Source organism: Nomascus leucogenys, chromosome 8 (assembly GCF_006542625.1).
Source record: "Nomascus leucogenys isolate Asia chromosome 8, Asia_NLE_v1, whole genome shotgun sequence".
NCBI classification, from domain to species: domain Eukaryota; kingdom Metazoa; phylum Chordata; class Mammalia; order Primates; family Hylobatidae; genus Nomascus; species Nomascus leucogenys.
Window position 1 is genome coordinate 81445877 of NC_044388.1, and position 19346 is coordinate 81465222.

Genomic DNA, 19346 nt, shown 5'->3' on the forward strand with positions numbered 1-19346 from the left:
CCGCCTATCTCAGCCTCCCAAAGTGCTGGGATTACAGGCATGAGCCACCGTGCCTGACTGAATCTCTTTCAATCTATTTTCATGTTCACTGATTGTTTCTACTGCCAACTCAAATCTACTATTGAGCCCCTTTAATGAGGTTTTCTTCTTCCTTTGAGAAAGGGTCTTGCTTTGTTGCCCAGGCAACCTCGACCTCTTGGGCTCAAGCAATCCTCCCACTTCAGTCTCCTGAGTAGCTGGGATCACAGGTGTGTGCCACCATGCCCAGCTAAATTTAATTTTTTTTTTTTTGAGATGGAGTCTTACTCCCTCACCCAGGCTGGAGTACAGTGGTGCGATCTCGGCTCACTGCAACCTCTGCCTACTGGGTTCAAGCGATTCTCCTGCCTCAGCCTTCCAAATAGCCAGGATTACAGGCGTGCGCCACCATGCCCAGCTAATTTTTATATTTTTAGTAGAGATGAGATTTCGCCATGTTGGCCAGGCTGATCTCAAACTCCTGATCTCAAGTGATCTGCCTGCCTCAGCCTCCCAAAGTGCTGGGATTACAGGCGTGAGCCACTGTGCCTGGTCTAAGTTTTCAAAATTTTTTGTAGAGATAGGGTCTCACTACGTGCTCAGGCTGGTCTTCAACTCCTGGGCTTAAGCAATTCTCCTGTCTCCACCTCTCAAAGCACTGAGATTCAGGCATGAGCCACCGTACCCAGCCTAATTAATTTTGCATTTCAGTTATCCTACTTTTAAACTTCAGAATTTCCATTTGGGCCTTTTTAAAAACTAGTTTCTACCTCTTTATCGATATTCTCTATTTGATAAGACATCATCTTCACACCTTTCTTTACCTCTTTAAGTATGGTTTCCCTTCAATTCTTTGAAGATATTTATTTATTTGGTTTTTTTTTTTTTTTTTTAAGACGAAGTCTTGCTCTGTTGCCCAGGCTGTAGTGCAGTGGCGCAATCGTGGCTCACTGCAACCTCTGCCTCCTGGGTTCAAGTGATTCTCCTGCCTCAGCTGCTGGAGCAGCTGGGACCACAGGCGCATACCAACATGCCCAGCTAATTTTTGTATTTTTAGTAGAGACGGGGTTTCACCATGTCGGCCAGGCTGGTCTTGAACTCCTGACCTCATGATCCTCCTGCCTCAGCCTCCCAAAGTGCTGGGATTACAGGCATGAGCCACCATGCCTGGCCCAGTTCTTTGAACATATTTATTACGATTATCCTACAGTCTTTTTAAAATCTGACATCTGATCACTCTCACAGGCAGTTTCTGTTGCCTGTTTTTTCCCTGTTTCTTTGCACATTTCATACTTTTTATTGGAAACTAGACATTTTAGCTATATAGCAACTCTGGATACTGTTTCCCCTCTCCACAGCTTGTTTTTGTTGTGGCTGCTTATTTATTTGTTTTGTGACTTGGCTATACTATTTCAGTGAAGTCTATTTTCCCTACAGTATGAAGCCACTGGTGTCACTCTTTGGATGGCACAGCCTTAGGGGTACAAACTGACCCTGGAATGACAGTCGTTTCAAGCAGGGCTCTCTTTGTCTTGATTCCTGATCTCTCTGTTAAACCGTGTGCCTTATTTGGATTACACTCAGCCTCGAGGATCCATTAATTGCAGTTATATTGTTTTTGACAATGTTCCAGGGCATCAATTGCTCAGCAGTCTGATCCAATTAAATTTGGGCAGGAATAGTCTTTGCTGTAAGTCTTTGAGATTTGTTCTGACCCGAAGAGGGCTCCTCTTAGCTACCTTTCCGTGATTCTCTTTGATGAACTAGATGGCCTACAGTTTAGTTACTGTTCTTTATTAAGGTATGTTATCATTTTCTAAAGTGTCCTTGGGCCTGTACTTCCCCACACTGTTTCAAATAAAGTCAGTTCCTTTGGAGGTACTTCGGAGCTCTCTTTTGTTATGAACTCTCTCTCCCCCTGGGAAAGGTCTCTGAGGCACTACTCTGGGTGTTGGGTGGGATAGCAGCCTCTTGCCTTCTTGGCTTGCTTCTCTCAGTGGAACCTCTGCCCTACAAGTCAGCTGGGGTGAGGACGATTAGGGCTCCAGTATTCTGCTGCAAATGGGATGGAGCCTCCATTCTCTAAGTGGGAGCTTGGTGGAGAAAGGGAGCCCTAACCTCTCAGCTGCACTCACCAGAATTTCAGCCTCTTCAACTTGGAGTTGGAGCGGAAGAGAAATGTTGACAATGTGGCCTTCCCAGTGAGATATGGTAAACCTGACTGGGGGCTGAGGGGAGAATAAGCCCCATCTTCTTGTCCACATTTATCCTGAGTGGAGATCTGTCAAGCTGAGCTGAGGGGAGGAGGAAGGAACTGGCTAGGGCTCAATGCCACAGACTCTTGCTGTTGTTTACCAGAGTTTTAGTAGATTTTGTTGAATAAATATGTCTTCATTTGAGGTATGCTCTTAGGGCAATTTCTAGAGACATTTTTTTTTTTTTTCAAGACAGAGTCTCACTCTGTCACCCAGGCTGGAGTGCAGTGGCGTGATCTGAGTTCACTGCAACTGCTGCTCCCCAGGTTCAAGCAATTCCCCTGCCTCAGCCTCCCGAGTAGCTGGGATTACAAGCATGTGCCACCAGCCCTGGCTAATTTTTGTATTTTTAGTAGAGATGGGGTTTCATCATGTTGGCCAGGCTAGTCCTGAACTCCTGACCTCAAGTGATCTGCCCGCCTCAGCCTCCCAAAGTGTGGGGGATTACAGGTGTGAGCCACTGCACCCAGCCTCCAGAAACTTTAAATGGTTCATTTTTTTTTTTTTTGAGACAGGGTCTCACTCTGTCAGCCTGGCTGGAGTGCAGTGCCGCATTCATGGCTCACTGTAGCCTCAACATCCCAGGGTCAAATGATCCTTTTGCCTCAGCCTCCCAAGTAGCTGGGACCACAGGCATGTGCCACCATACCCAGGTAAATAAAAAATGTTTTTTGGTACATACAGGGTCTCGCCATGTTGCCCAGGCTGGTCTCAAAGTCCTGGACTCAAGCAGTTCTCCCACCTTGGCCTCCCAAAGTGCTGAGATTATAGGTATGAGCCACCATGCCCGGCCTTGATGGTTGCTTTTTTATAGTTTTCCCTAGCTTTGTTTGTTTTACTGGGAAGCAGATCTTTGGGAGCTCCTCATGCTACCATCCTTAAAGTAGAACTCTACCCAGTCTCTTATACTGAAGCTGTGCCTCTGGGATGGAAATTTCCTACTGAGTGAGATACAAAAGACCTAAGCGAGCTTTCTATAGATCAGCTAGGTCTGAACAAACCTGACAGTCATTGTTATCACTAGCCATAGGCTTGTCTCTGAGCTTCTCAGTCAACTCAGCCTATTTCCTTAAAGGTTTTCCACGATACCTGCTGAAGTATAGCAGGTACCCTCTTATACCTTAACCTGGTGTTGTCCCATCCCAAGGTCTGTTATTGCCAGTTACTACCCTTCTCTTGCTCAAGTCCCTTTGCATTACCCATTTCACATTTCCTTCTTCTCTCATCACCAATAGCATACGTGAGTGCCAGGGTAGGATTTCTGGTCATTATATACGAAATTCTTATAAAACTGACTCATGTGCTTTCCGAAAGGGGATTTGATTTACTAGTCATTTGATCTCCATATCACAGACACATTTTCATGGCAAGCAGGGAACCAACAGACAACTGGCTTTCCTAATGCAGCTGGAACGTGTACTAAAATATAAGAAGAGAGCACTTCTCCTCTGTATACAATTTTAAAGTCCGATTGAGAAAAAGGATTAAGTAGGGTGTTCCCACTGATTCACGCTGGCACTTGAAAGAAATGTGAACTCTCCTTTTGATGAAATGGAAACCAAACCTAAAGATTCTAGCTTTACCTCAGAAGATACATGGTTAGTTTTAGAAATAATTTTCCTATTCAATCTCAGTTGACTACTTTCCATTTTTTCTAAATGCACGGCCTTTCAACACCCACTCAGGAGAGAAGTTGCCAAGGCATTGCAAAACTGCAGACATACATTCCCCAAAGACTGAGTCAGATAGGCTCAGTATAGTATTACTTTGTATCTAATTCCAATGAGCTTTTTCTGGTTTCTATATCCAAGTAATCAGAAGCCACAAATCAGAAGAAAGGAGGAATCACTAAAAGTAGACAGGCAAGCATACTAAAAGCACTGACAAGAACCTAAACAACAAAAAGCTTCAACAAGCAGATACAACAATTCAAACTGTTCATTGGTATGGGGCATCAGTCTGAGAAACCTCAGCAGGCCGAGGGCATCACTGCATTCAGTGTAATACAGTAACTGGAGTTCATAAAAATGATGACTCTGGGTCAATAAGAGAAAAATTACAACACCTTCAGTAACCTCTGTTTAAACATGAAATATAAATTTTAGAAAAATATTCATCCAGCCGGGCATGGTGGCTCATGCCTATAATCCCAGCACTTTGGGAGGCCAAGGCGGGCAGATCACCCAAGGTCAGGAGTTCAAGACCAGCTTGGCCAACATGGTGAAACCCCATCTCTACAAAAATACAAAAAAAAATTAGCTGGGCATGATGGCAGGTGCCTGTAATCCCAGCTACTCGGGAGGCTGAGGCAGGAGAATTGCTTGAACCCAGGAGGTGGAGGTTGCAGTGAGCCAAAATCACACCACTGCACTCTAGCCTGGGCAACAGAGTGAGACTCTGTCTCAAAAAAAAAAAAAAAAAGAAAGAAAAATATTCATCCAAAATGATGTTCAATAGGTGCTATCCTCATATCCTCAGCTAGATGGGAAACTTAGCTACAGAGACTGACATTCCTTGAATGATCTAAATGGCTGAGGTTTTATTGTACTTACAATTTTAGTTCTTTGGCCAGGTACGGTGGCTTACACCTGTAATCCCAGCACTTTGGGAACCCAAGGCGGGTGGATCACTTGGTGCCAGGAGTTCGAGACCAGCATGGTCAACATGGTGAAACCCCGTCTCTATTAAAAACACAAAAATTAGCCGGGCGTGGTGGTGCAGGCCTGTAGTCCCAGCTACTTGGGAGGCTGAGACATAAGAATCATTTGAGCCCAGGAGTCGGAGGCTGCAGTGAGCCGAGATCGTACCACTGTACTCGAGCTGGGGTGACAGAGCGAGACTCTGTCTCCAAACTAGACTCTGTCTAACCCACAATTATTTTAGCATGTTCCTATTATGTGAAAAGGCTTTTCAACACTTGCTGAACCTGGATTGGTATAAATACATATAGTGTTCATAACAGTACAGGCTCCTAAGAGAAATCGTAACCCCTGTGGGACAGTAACTCACCACAGTTGTCCAGAGTTAACAATAAAATACCTGAATCAGAGAGATCATTTGGGCAAATGTATGGGTTTTCGCAAGTATATTTTGAGGAGGAAAGAAAAAGTACCTACATAAATATGATCATAATATTTAGAAACCTCTGATATTGTAACTGGCACTTACTTCTACGTTGCTTAAGCACTCATTGCTGCCAACCATTTACAATAATATTTTTAAAGCCAACTTTACGCTTACTAGTTACCTAAGGAACCACAAGGCAGAGGCTTGCCGCACACTTTTCCACATGAAGGCACAGGGTCCATGCATGTTTTCCGACTACTACTTCCAAGTTCTAGCAATTGGCTGAGAGGAGTTTGGCCACAGGGGCAACAGCGCACCAGCTGGGGGAGCCGTGGGCATGGCTGGCAGGGCTGAGGGTGGCACACTTGCGAACATGTATGGTTACCGCATTTCAAGTCCCTGTTAAGAATAACACACTATTACATAATTGTTGCATAAAGTGCAGCTTTAGCTCAGCTGAGGAAAACGTAAAACCTTACTTGCCACATATCTTTAAACAGCTGAAATCCCCAAATCCATCAGACTTTCCTACATCGGTTCCACATAACACATCTCGGGAGGTGCTGCCGCAATAGCATACTTGAAGAGAAAATTTCAAAAACAAAAAGTTAGTAACATGTATGGATTCTTAAAATATCCCAAATAATCTATAAGAAAATACAAAATGTGGTCCCGGCACAGTGGCTCATGCCTGTAATCCCAGCACTCTGGAAGGCCAAATAGAGTACTGATCAGACCTATGCAGAAATGAGTATAGTTTATACAGCAGCTCTGAGACCCACCTAAGAGCTTTACCATAGGAAGAAATAAAAAAGGCCTTGTTAAACTATTAATATCTCATAGTGCCTCTGCAGCACATTCCAAGAACAGCATCAGAGTGAAGCAACCTCTAAATTAAGAGAACACTATCTGGTCCATAAGGCCATGGTTGAACACCATTCACTGTGAGGCTCCTGGGGGTCCTCTGGTGATGTTACAGGGGATAGACAAGCTAAGCTGGTAGTAGTGGTGGAGGAGTTGACATCTGGATTTCCCATCCTCACTTCAACCCAAGAAGCACAGGTTTCATACTTTATGTCAGGTTTTACATAAAACGCTTGTAAAAAGGTCCCCGTTACTAAAAAGAAATTTAAAAATTGGCATGAGAGTATAAGATCTAATGATCAGAATAAATGCAGTATTATAAAAATATCACATTTTAAAAATCACATATGTAATAAAAATAAAATAGAAACCTTCTAATAAGGTATTAAAAATAATACTCATAAAATAAAACCGTACATTAAACAGAACCAAAAGGTTTCACTATAATTAAGACTCTTTTTTTTTTTTTTGAGACGGAGTCTTACTCTTGCCCAGGCTGGAGTGCAATGGCATGATCTTGGCTCACTGCAACCTCCACCTCCCTGGTTCACGCAATTCTCCTGCCTCAGCCTCCCAAGTAGCTGGGATTATAGGGGCTTGCCACCACACCCAGCTAATTTCTGTATTTTTAGGAGAGATGGGGTTTCACCATGTTGGCCAGGCTGGTCTTGAACTCCTGATCTCAGGTGATCTACCCACCTCAGCCTCCCAAAGGGCTGGGATTACAGGTGTGAACCACCATGACCGGCCATAATCGAGACTCTTGATTTTTTTTTCCTTTTTTAAAGACAGGATCTCACTTTGTTGCCTAGCTAGAGAACAGTGGTGTGAACACAGCTTACTGCAGCCTCGACCTCCCAAAGTGCTGGGATTACAGGCATGAGCCACTGTGCCTGCTTTGATTTTTTTTTTTTTTTAATTAGCTGAATTTAAGATTCAAGGACTCTTTATTTTTAAAATACACATTCCATCTTCCAGTAAGCCCATGTGCAATTTCTTTTCTTTTCTTTCTCTTTCTTTTTGAGACAGGGCCTCACTTTGTCACCCAGGCTGGAGTGCAGTCATGTGAACACAGCTCACTGCAGCCTCAAACTCCCGGGCTCAAGCAATCTTCTCACTTCAGCCCCTCAAGTAGCTGGGAGTACAGGTGTGTGCCACTACACCTGGCTAGCTTTTGTATTTTTTGTAGAGATAGGGTTTTGCCATGTTGCCCAAGCTGGTCTCAAACTCCTGAGCTCAAGTGATCAGCACATCCTGGCCTCCCAAAGTGCTGGGATTACAGATGTGAGCCACTACACCTGGCCTATATGCAATTTTTTCCCCCGTCTAAAACTCATTTGTTCATTTAATAAAGACTGATTTGATAAATTAATAAAGATTCAGAAAATACAATAAATATTTGTACAATCAGTGAACTGGTAAAGAAACCCTGGCAACTGAGCTTTTGCTAGTAGGCTTTTCTTTGCTAAGTTTCTGCTCAAACAGAACAAAGGCTTTTTACAGAGGTAATGAATAGAAAGCTGCGACCAAAAGAATCAAGGGTCAGAATGGGTAACAATAAAAAAATTGAGTTCCTGATGAAAAAATCTGAGTAAATACTAAAAAGCTCTCCTAGGCACAAGAGACAGAAATATGAGCAGGTGACAGAAGAATTAGGTACAGGTGACAGAAGAATTAGGTAGAGTCACAGCTGGTTAAATAGTATTAAGGAACCAAAGGACACTGTTGCCAGCCTTAACCCATTTAGTATTTTATCAACATATGAATAAAGACCCAAAAAGAATGCTTATTAATCTCTAGATAACACTGAAAGGGATCCTAGAAGAATTATAATTCAAGAAGATAAACTATTTACATGGCCAAAATATTCTGCTAGATAACTAATGTGGAAAAACATTAGTTTTTCAAGTCTTCAAAACTGGGTTTGAAAAATCAACTAAACAGAAACAAGGAGGAAGAAACCGGGATCCATACAAATTTGTACAAAAAAGACTTGGGTGATTTCGCTGAGTAAAAGCCCAATATGAATCAAGAGCTAAAAACAGCTGAAGCCGGGCCGGGCGCGGTGGCTCACGCTTGTAATCCCAGCACTTTGGGAGGCCGAGGCGGGCGGATCACAAGGTCAGGAGATCGAGACCACGGTGAAACCCCGTCTCTACTACAAATACAAAAAATTAGCCGGGCGTGGTGGCGGGCGCCTGTAGTCCTAGCTACTCGGAGAGGCTGAGGCAGGAGAATGGCGTGAACCTGGGAGGCGGAGCTTGCAGTGAGCCAAGATTGCGCCACTGCACTCCAGCCTGGGCGACAGAGTGAGACTCCATCTCAAAAAAAAAAAAAAAAACAAAAAAAAACCAGCTGAAGCCAGGGATGGTGGTGTGCATCTGTAGTCCCAGCTACTTGGGAGGCTGAGGCAGGAGAATCTGCACTCTGGTCTGGATGACAGAACGAGATCCAAAAAAAAAGCTTGGTAAGTACCAGGATAGAGAGCTTTTCTACACTTCCTGTTAATTACAGATCCATATGACATAATGAATAATCAAACTGGGCACAGGCAACTCTTCATTCTCTTGAAGAGACTATTAAAAACAGGAGCTGGAACATATTATCCCATTTTCAGCCTGGGATAAAACTGGAGGGAGCACTCACAGGCAGGGTCAGGATTCACAACAGGTGATGGAAGCCCTGAAGTTCTATTCCAGAGAGAACTGACTACAGAAATTTTAGTCTGGAAAATAATCAGGACACATTTAATCAGTCCTCCATCTCAGTGAAAAATCTCAAGAATGTACTCAAAGAACACCGAGTTTTGAGCAATACTGGTTTTGGTGGATCCCACAAGAAGACTGGCATTGTTGTGAACAATCTGGCCACTTTTTTTTTTGAGACAGAGTTGGGTACTGTCACCTAGGCTGGAGTGCGGTAGCATGATCTCAGCTCACTGCAACCTCCGCCTCCTGGGCTCAAGCGATCCTTCCACCTCAGCCTCCCAAGTAGCTAGGACTACAGATGCATGCCACCATCTCTGGCTAATTTTTTTTTTTTTTTTTTGTTAGAGACTGGTTTTCGCCATGTTGCCCAGGCTAGTCTCAAACTCCTAGACTCAAGTGATCCACCCGCCCTGGCCTCCCAAAGTGCATGAGCTACCGTGCCCAGCCCAATCTAGCCACTTTTAAGAGGATGTGTGGTCTCTGAGCATGTTTCACAGGGAAGAAATGAAGCAATCACAGCTGTTAGGCCTGAAAGGAAACACTGGGGAAAGAATATATGACAGCTAATTTTGAACAACCCAGGAGGAACATGAAATGTAGAGAAAGGAAGACTAAGGAGAGAGTATATTTCAGGGAAGCAGATTTTGGCTCAATAAAAGAAAAAACTGGGACGATTAGAGTTGTATCATGACCAAACAGCCTACCTAAAAATACAGTGAGCTTTCAGGCTGTTTAATCAGTGACTGGGTACCTGACAATATTCACTCTGGAGAGCAAAGAGGGGATAATTGCACTAAGAGAAAATAAAACTAGATTCCTTTTTTGTTTTCTGGGACAGAGTTTCACTCTCGTTGCCCAGGCTGGAGTGCAATGGCACGATCTTAGCTCACTGCAACCTCCGCCTCCCAGGTTCAAGCGATTCTCCTGCCTCAGCATCCAAGTACCTGGGATTACAGGTGCCCGCCAACACGCCCCAACTATAAAATTAGATTCTTCTGTCCCATTTCTAGATTGCAGTAATGGAGAGGAAGAGAAAAACTGAAAACATCAAAAACATAAACTTATATTCACAATTAAAAAAATTTTTTCTATGCATGTAGATACTTTCTACTTCTTTTCCCATTGACGTATAGCTAGCATATAATAAACACAAATATTTTACATATTCAGTTTTGATTGGTTTCAGATATCTTTTGGTAATTGTACACATCTGTGTAACCACCACCCAAAACAAGATATCAAACATTTCTATCAACCCAGAAAATTTGTGTCCCTTCCCCCAATTTCCACCACTAGGCAACCATTTTCTAATTTTTATTATGAAAAATTAGTTTTATATGTTCTTAGATTTCACATGTTCATTTTATTATTATTATTATTATTATTTTTTGAGACAGAGTCTCGCTCTGTCGCCCAGGCTGGAGTGCAGTGGCGCAATCTCGGCTCACTGCAAGCTCCGCCTCCCGGGTTCACGCCATTCTCCTGCCTCAGCCTCTCCGAGTAGCTGGGACTACAGGCGCCCGCCACCACGCCCAGCTAATGTTTTTGCATTTTTAGTAGAGACGGGGTTTCACCATGGTCTTGATCTCCTGACCTCAAGATCCGCCTGCCTCGGCTTTCCAAAGTGCTGGGATTACAAGTGTGAGCCACTGTGCCCAGCCCATTTTATTATTATTATTATTATTATTATTATTATTATTATTATAGACTGAGCCTCATTCTGCCATCCAGGCTAGAGTGCAGTGGCGCGATCTCTGCTCACTGCAACCTCCGCCTCCCGGGTTCAAGTGATTCTCTTGATTCAGCCTCCCGAATAGCTGGGATTACAGGTGCCCACCACCATGCCCAGTTAATTTTTGTATTTTTAGTAGAGACAGGGTTTCACCATGCTGGCCAGGCTGGTCTCAATCTCCTGACCTCGAGTGATCCACCCGCCTCAGCCTCTCAAACTGCTGGGATTACAGGCGTGAGCCACTGTGCCCGGCCAGTTCATTTTTAAAAAGATTATTTTAGTCTTTCTAGGTCCATAATAATCTGGTCCTTTTCAAGCAGTTACTTTTAAACAGCATTTTAAAATCTGCTATTTAAATTAGGCCAGGCACTGTGGCTCATGCCTGTAATCCCAGCACTTTGGGAGGCCCAAGCAGGCATTATCACTTGAGGTCAGGAGTTCAAGACCAGCCTGGCTAACATTGTAAAACCCCATCTCTACTAAAAATACAAAAATTAGCAAGGCGTGATAGCAGGCACCTGTAATCCCAGCTACCTGGGAGGCTGAGACAGGAGAATTGCTTGAACTTGGGAGGTGGAGGTGCAGTGAGCTAGGATCACGCCACTGCACTACAGCCTGGGCGACAGAGTGAGACTTATCTCAAAAAGAAAAAAAAAATTATATAGGACAATGACCTATACTGGTATGCAGGTAAAATAATAAAAACCATCTAAGCATTGTATCTCCAGTTCTCTCTACTCAAGGTCTTTGTGGCTAAAAGTCTGACACCAATCAAAGTTTATCAAGACAATCATTAATAAGGTTCCAGAAAAGAACACAAGCATTGCTAGCTGGTGTGCCCACCACTTACCCTGGTTCAAAATGATCTGGCAAGGCTGGCATTGACCCCCATGGCACAGCTCAGCACACTGGTGCTGACCACAGTTCAAAATATTCTCACATGGGTTAGAACAGTGGACTGAGACAGCCTGACCACAGCGAACTGTGTGCCTGTAAAGACAATAGATGTAAAGACAGCATCAGTCTAAAAGTTCCTGTTGGACAACTAAACTAACACTGTGGCCCTAACTCTCCCCTCAAAACCCACTAAGCCTTTCCCTAACTTCATTTCCCTCACTTTTTCCTATGTCTCCCTCCTCCAATTCTTATTTCCTCAATTACTCTCCCTTTCTCCATTCTTTTTCTTCTTCTGTTTTTTTTTTTTTTTTTTTTTTAAATAGAGACAGGGTCTCACTATATTGCCCAGACTGATCTCAAACTCCTAGGCTTAAGCGATCCTCCTGCCTCAGGCTCCCAAAGTGTTGGGATTACAGGCTTGAGCCACCATGCCTGGCCCACTCTTTCTTCTTTCTCCTCCTTTTTCATTTTCCATCCTGTCTTTCTCTCCTATTTTCTGAGTGGTGAGGAACTGAAGGCTATTCCTGAGTATTTGCTTTATGTGATTTCATCTCTGAGTTCCATGAAGAAGCATGCGTAAGGACAAAGAACGCTGGGGTGAGGAGTGAGAAGATCTGGGTTCTAGTCCTAGCTCTGCCTGGAGCTTCCACAGTACTTTACAGACAGGGGAGAAAGACAGCTATCATGTACCCAGATCTAACACACTCAGACTAACAGCACAATGGCATTATCCTGAGACCCAGCACTTAGAACATACTATATGTGACTTTGCTTCAGGGTAGGGAAATAAGCTAATTCTAGTTTTGTTCTAATAAACATCTTGATTTTGCTGAGAGAAGGATATAAGAAAGTCCTTTTTTGTTGTTGTTTATTTGAGACAGAGTCTTGCTCTGTTGCCCAGGCTGGAGTGCAGTGGTGCCATCTTGGCTCACTGCAACCTCCGCGTCCTGGTTTCAAGCGATTCTCCTGCCTCAACCTCCCCAGTAGCTGGGGCTACAGGCACGTGTCACCACACCCAGCTAATTTTTGTATTTTTAGTAGAGACAGGGTTTCAACATGTTGGCCCAGCTGGTCTCGAACTCTTAACCTCAAGTGATCCACCCACCTCGGCCTCCCAAAGTGCTGGGATTACAGGCGTGAGCCACTGCACCCAGCCGCAGAAAGTACTTTTAGACAATTGTCTTCAGGTCTCTTTCTAGGGTAATGGTTAAGCACTTGGAGTCCACTCTCCTGCAAGAAGCATTTTATTCGATCCTCGACTCTCATCTCAACTCCATATTTTGTTTTTAAAAGTCACTGTTATGTACATAAATGATCAGCTTGCAGTACTTGACATAATGGCTAACATTAGCCTATTATGCTACCATTCTGCCTAGCACCATGGCTAACATTAACCCCTTGAAGTAGACACTATTATTTCTACTTTATAAGAAAAATGAGGTTCAGTGAGACCAAGCAACTTGCCCAGAATCAACAACCACGAAGTGACAGAACCAGGATCTGACCTTTCTGAGTCAAAACACTTACATGTAATCTCAGGCAACATGGCTATCCTCATAAGTTCAGTGAAGGCTAAACAAATGCACCTCACTGAAAATCTGCATGATTCATCTCATCCTGTGGTTCAGAAATCATTTTAAGATCTTACTGGGCCTCAAAGACACTCCACAGCTATCAGTGATCCTTGTATTAACGATGTAGGAGACCTTGTGTTATAATGGAACAAGGGTGGGCTCTAGAGTCACCTATTCTTTCATTCAACAATATTCATTAAAAGACTCCTAGATGCCAGACACTGTGCTAGGCACGGGAAACCGGTCCCAGACTCCTTAGGCCTGGGTTCAACTCCTGGTTCTGTCACCCACTAGAGAGGTTAAAAAAAAAAATCCTTGCCGACCGAGCATGGTGGCTCATGCCTGTAATCCCAGCATTTTGGGAGGCCGAGGCAGGTGGATCATGAAGTCAATAGTTCAAGACCAGCCTGGCCAAGATGGTGAAATCCCATCTCTACTAAAAATACAAAAATTAGCCGGGTGCGGTGGCAGGCGCCTGTAATCCCAGCTACTTGGGAGGCTGAGGCAGGAGAATTGCTTGAACTTGGGCAGCAGAGGTTGCAGTGAGCCGAGATCACGCCACTGCACTCCAGCATGGGCGAGAGACCGAGACTCCGTCTCAAAAAAAAAAAAAATCCTTGTCACTTTGGTATTTTACCCAAAATAATGGGTAGTCTCACAATCTCATTGTGCATATAATTTCTTAATCACTTATAAGATTACAAAATAGGGTCACGGGCAGCGCAGGGAACTACTAGTTATAGAAAAGTACTATCCATGGCGCATTTGGTCCTCAAGTTGCCCACTTGGCTCTCTTCCAAGTTGTACTTTCCTTCTGTCCTTTCCTTCCTGTTCTAAAGCTTTTTAATAAACTTCCACTCCTGAAAAAAAAAAAGTACTATTCATGCCTACCATTTATTTGTATCTACCTATATTCTTTTATTTTAGAAATTCACAAGTCAATCATGCATGTGAAAACTGAGGTCTTCTTTAGGGTGTAATTTTAACTTTACCTGGTTCGTCCACATTCACATGTTTTTGTCATAAAGGCAGGGCAGGGTGGGCAGGGTCCTGGATGGCAGAGACTGAAAGAGAAAGGTTTCACTGAATAAACCACAGCCATGTATCCAAACCTGAACAAAGCTGTCCCAGCTGGGTCTTATTGTGACTATGGCAACAAATACATCTACTATGACATGTCTTTGTATTTGTTTCAAGTTGATTAAACTATTTGAACAAAGATATCAACTGTACTTTTATGTGCAAAAAATTGACATCATTATCACCATAGACTAACCAGAGAAGTAAATCCCAAGTCAAAATACTGGTTATATTTGGGTCTGAGAGTCAAAGATGACATTTTCAAATACAGTCTTGGCCCACTTACAGCAGTGTGGGGGAATAAAAATAGTTTGCTACTCAGGTAAAAGGCAGAATGGCTAATAGAGTACTGTAGAAGATGGTAATAGAATTCAAATCTACCGGGTCCGTAAGAAGTACGGACATACTCTTTATCAGCTAGTGAAGTAATAATCAGGCACTGGGCAAACAATTGAACAGTGAAAAGACGGCTGACATGAGGGGACGCATGCTAGTGAGTAACATGTAGAGAATAAGAGGGAAAGGGGTCATGGAAAGAACTGGGCTGAGTGATATGCTATAGGTCAGAATTAGCCCTCTGAAAAATGCTATTTTTAGGAGCTATATTATAGAGACCAATAGAAAAAAGTTACAATATGGAATTTGTATATTCAAATATATACTGTCCTCTTCAAAGCAGACACTTTGGCAAATTACACAGTGGTACAGAAATACCACTACTTAAAACATTTTGGGAACTTCTACGAAACTGTTTTTGGAGTAGGAGGGGTATATTCCAGGTGGCAAATCACAACCCTTTGGGAATCAAAAGCCAATCAGAGCCAAGACCAATTAATCAGATGGGTAATAGAATTTGCTGTAAAACATTAGTGTGCTTATAAAGTGGTCTGGCTGGAATGTTTAGTTTCTATGAAACTCCTAAACAAGCTCTGATAATTCTTAAATAAGGTTTAAACATTGAAAACAATCCAGGAACAAGTGTCTAGTCTTCTAAGATGACTCATTTTGATAGACAATACCCATAGGAGACATAAGTTTAAGCATGTTTCTTTAAAGATGAGTATCATTATTCAACAGTTATATTTTACATATACCTCAATCCTTTCGGGTGAAACAATTTTCATTGCTTGTCAGGTTTGGGTGATTCTAGGTCATGTCAAATACCTCAGAAGCCTGGACTCAATCTCCTCAATCTCAGGTTTTCTTAACTTTTAGACCAGAGGTTCACAACACTGGCTATATATTGGAAGTGCCTGGAGAGCTTTTAAAAATATAGATGTTCACACCAGGCATGGTGGCTCACGCCTGTACTCTCAGCACTTTGGGAGGCTGAGGTGGGAGGATCGCTTGAGCCCAGGAGTTCGAGGGTGCAGTGAGCTACGATAGCACCACTGCACTCAGGCCTGGGCAACAGAGCGAGACCCTGTCTCTATGGCTTTTGAGTCCTAACAAGTGTAAATGAGAGAAACCAAAGTTTCTTGGAGACCAGAAAAGTGCTACTGGGGAATGGGCTTCTATGGCCCTGAAAGTAAAAGAAAGTTCCCAAGTCAAGTGTGAGAGCTCCAGAGCCACAAAAGAGCAGGAGCAGGTTTTAAGGTGTTCTTTTCTTTCAGACATGGTGCTGATCACGTGATCTGCACCAGTTTTGATCTCTGGTAGTCATGAAGGGTTTGAAAAAATAGTCCATGCAGAGGATTAAGTTTTTTTTTGTTTTTTTATTTGAGACAGAGTCTCGCTCTGTAGCCCAGGCTGGAGTGCAGTGGCGTGATCTCGGCTCACTGCAACCTCCGCCTCCCGGGTTCACGCCATTCTCCTGCCTCAGCCTCTCCAGTAGCTGGGACTACAGGCGCCCGCCACCACACCCGGCTAATTTTTTATATTTTTAGTAGAGATGGGGTTGCACCGTGTTAGCCAGGATGGTCTCGATCTCCTGGCGTGATCCGCCCACCTTGGCCTCCCAAAGTGCTGGGATTACAGGCGTGAGCCACCGTGCCCAGCCAGGATTAACTTCTTATTACTGAATTTACTGAAAATGACAGCTAATGGCAAGAATAGCTTAAGTCCTTCCTAAGGAAGGACCTATGTGAGCAGTCAAAGGGAAGGAGGTATCTGACTGCCCAGCAGATCACAGGCCATGCTGTCTAGCCCAGTTTAAAACAGCTCTACGCCCACTGACATTTCCCCAGTGCCACCACCATGCCTTGATCACTAGGACCCTGGTCCAATATTATCCTGCTCCAAGCAGTAGAAATACCAAGATAACACTCTGATGTCTGGTTTACTCTTAGATTTGGGTAGTAAAAGTAAGAATTGTCATTTTTTGATCACTTGCCAGACTCTGTATTGAACTGCATAGGTGCACTAATTCATTTAATTTTCATAGAACCCTATAAGTATTATTATTACTATCATTATTATTTTACAGATACAGGCTTAGATAAATTAAGTAACTTGTCCAAGGTCACATAACTACTTAAGTAACTTGAACCTAAGATTTAAACCTTTGTCTGAGGTCAAGGCCTGTACAAATGTATTTGTAACTGATCAATTGTTTTTCTATTACTGTGCATTTTTTGGTATTTAGAAGCTGACTGCATACAGTCTACTTATTTCTTTATTATTTTTAGAGACGTGGTCTTGCTTTGTTGCCCAGGCTGGAGTGCAATAGTGCAATCACAGCTCACTGCAGCCTTCAACTCCTGGACTCAGATGATCCTCCTTGCTCAGCCTCCCAAGTAGCTGGGACTATAGGTGTGTGCCACCACACCTGGCTAATTTTAAATTTTTTTGTAGAGACAGGGTCTCACTTTGTTGCCTAGTCTGGTCTAGAACTCCTGGCCTCAAGCAATCCTCCTGCCTTGGCATCCCAACACTTGGGATTATAGGCATGAGCCACCGTGTCTGGCTTATGGATATAGTCTACAACTGGCTGTTTATTGCAGGGAAAAGATTGACAGCCTAAGGCTGGGTGTGGTGGCTCACACCAGTAATCCTGGCATGTTAGGACGCTGAGGAGAGCAGATTGCTTGAGGCCAGGAGTTCGAGACCAACCTGGGCAACATGGCAAAACCCCATCTCTACCAAAACATACAAAAATTAGCCAGGCGTGGTGGCACACGCCTGTAGTCCCAGCTACTCAGCAGGATGAGGTGGGAGGATGGCTTGAGCATAAGAGGTGGTGGTTGCAGTGAGCTGTGATCACGCCACCACACTCACACTCCAGCCTGGGTGACAAAGTGAGACCCTGTCTAAAAAAAAAAAAAAAAGAAAAAAGAAAAAGAAAAAGATTGACATCTTAGAAAGTTGACATCTTAGAAAGAAATACTGTCTGACCGGGACCCTACATAATTGTCTTTCCCCAGACAGAAGGTTCTCCCATACATTCTCTTGGACCTGAATATCCTGGATATCAATGGAGGATAAAACATATGAGTCACATTTCTTCTTAGAAGCAAGCAGTGTAATGTAATGGAAGGAGCACTGGCTTTGGAAACCCTAGCTCCACCATCCACGGCCTACCACTGTGACACTGGGCAAGAGGCTTGGCCTTTCTGAGCCTCATCTGTAAAGTGGAGATGGTAAATATCTATTACTGGGCTGTGGTAAGGATTCAACAAGTTAACTGATGTAGAGTGCCTGGCACAGGGTGATCTGAGACCATTTACTGAGGTCCCATATCACCCTTCATCCCAAACCATTACATGCTAACCAGGTATGTTTACTTAGAGCCACCAGCAAAGCATGTCCACCAGCAATCCCAACAGAATTAGCATTCCAACTTACAGGTTACAGGAATGTGGGCAGTCCTGGCCAGGCTGTTTCTTTCTACAAACCTCACCACAGCTATGTGGAATTTCATTTCTGCTCCACTCAGGATTCTTTACCTTGCCTAGAACATATCAGATCAGAGAGTCAATGGTACAAACTTCAACCACATCCTCAACTTTAATGAAACAGTAAAGTATAGCTAGGCAGCATGCAACTTTAGTGTGGTTTTTATTATTTCAACAAATGTATTATCCCATATCCTAAAATAAAAAGATAAATATAATGCTATTCATAAAAAGTTTCACTGAGGATGATAAATCTTAAATCTTGGATTACCTGGGAAAGATAAATAAAAAGTCACTTTTACTTATGAAAATACTACCTTGACTAATGGAAACGTTTAATTTAAGATAAATACCTATAAGACAAGTCGTCTATAACTGGGCTTCTAAACTGATATGCAAATTGTTGCTGCAAGGATCAGAGACAGGGAATAAGAGAAGAGCACCGTGGGGAAAGTGGGGAGGCAGTAAGAGATGGAAAGGACATAAATCCCTTGTGTAGCAGGAACTCACCTATTCCAGAACGATAAAGTTGGCATAAAAGAGCTTATAATTTTATAATCAATGTCACTGCAAATCTTCATGGCACATCTTCCATGGACTCAGCAGAGACAGGGAAGAGTAAAACGAAGGCACAGGATTCCTCTTGAGGAACTCATCCTCACTTGGGCAATTTGCACACTAAATTGCAGCCATCCCCAGTCCACGGCCTCTGCTTTTCTCTCTAAACTATCTCTTTCAGAAATTTTATTCATGTTGAGAGGTGCAATCCACCTAAAGGCCATTGATCCCCATATCCACATTTTCTCTCTTGCCCTGAATCTTCAGTTTCAGACCCATATGTCCAAATGTCTGCTGAACATTCTTGCTTGGGGTTTCACAGTCACCTCAAACTGGCTTTATCCACAGCCAAAGTTCACATCTTCCCTCTACAACTCCTCCCTTTTCAGGGTTTCCTATTTCTGTCAGTGACATCAACTCTGTCAGAGTCACACATGCCCAAAAACTACAGTCATCGCTGACACCTCTTTCTACTTAATCACCAAGTTGTGTCAATTTTTCCTACAAAGTGGCTCTCACCTCATCTCCTCTCCTGTTCCTGCCTCTCTACTGGCCAAAACCTCATCTCCAGACTACAACAAAAGCCTCCCTGCCTCTGTGCTTTTTTGTTCCAGTACAGGGCCCTGGTTTTCCCCTAACATCTCTCAAGAGCTCTACCTCTTGTCCCTGACTCCAAATGATGCTTTGGGGTTTTTTGCTTTTCTTTCCCCTGCAAGTGTTCTGCATTACGCCCTCTTCTCACTCTGTATCCTTTCATCCGC

At 43.3% G+C, this 19346-nt stretch overlaps 1 protein-coding gene across 4 annotated transcripts in view; it reads right to left on the minus strand.

The window, feature by feature from the left end:
• Positions 1–19346, minus strand: part of NFX1 (nuclear transcription factor, X-box binding 1) — an 82589-nt gene that overhangs the window by 47692 nt on the left and 15551 nt on the right. For all 4 annotated transcript variants that reach the window (XM_003263421.3, XM_012509010.2, XM_030817583.1 and 1 more), the window contains exons 5-9: positions 17978–18083; positions 14107–14178; positions 11494–11633; positions 5819–5918; positions 5521–5738 (exon numbers count right to left, since the gene is read on the minus strand). In XM_003263421.3, the coding sequence (XP_003263469.1) occupies positions 5521–5738; positions 5819–5918; positions 11494–11633; positions 14107–14178; positions 17978–18083 (636 nt within the window). The remainder of the gene's footprint in view (positions 1–5520; positions 5739–5818; positions 5919–11493; positions 11634–14106; positions 14179–17977; positions 18084–19346) is intronic.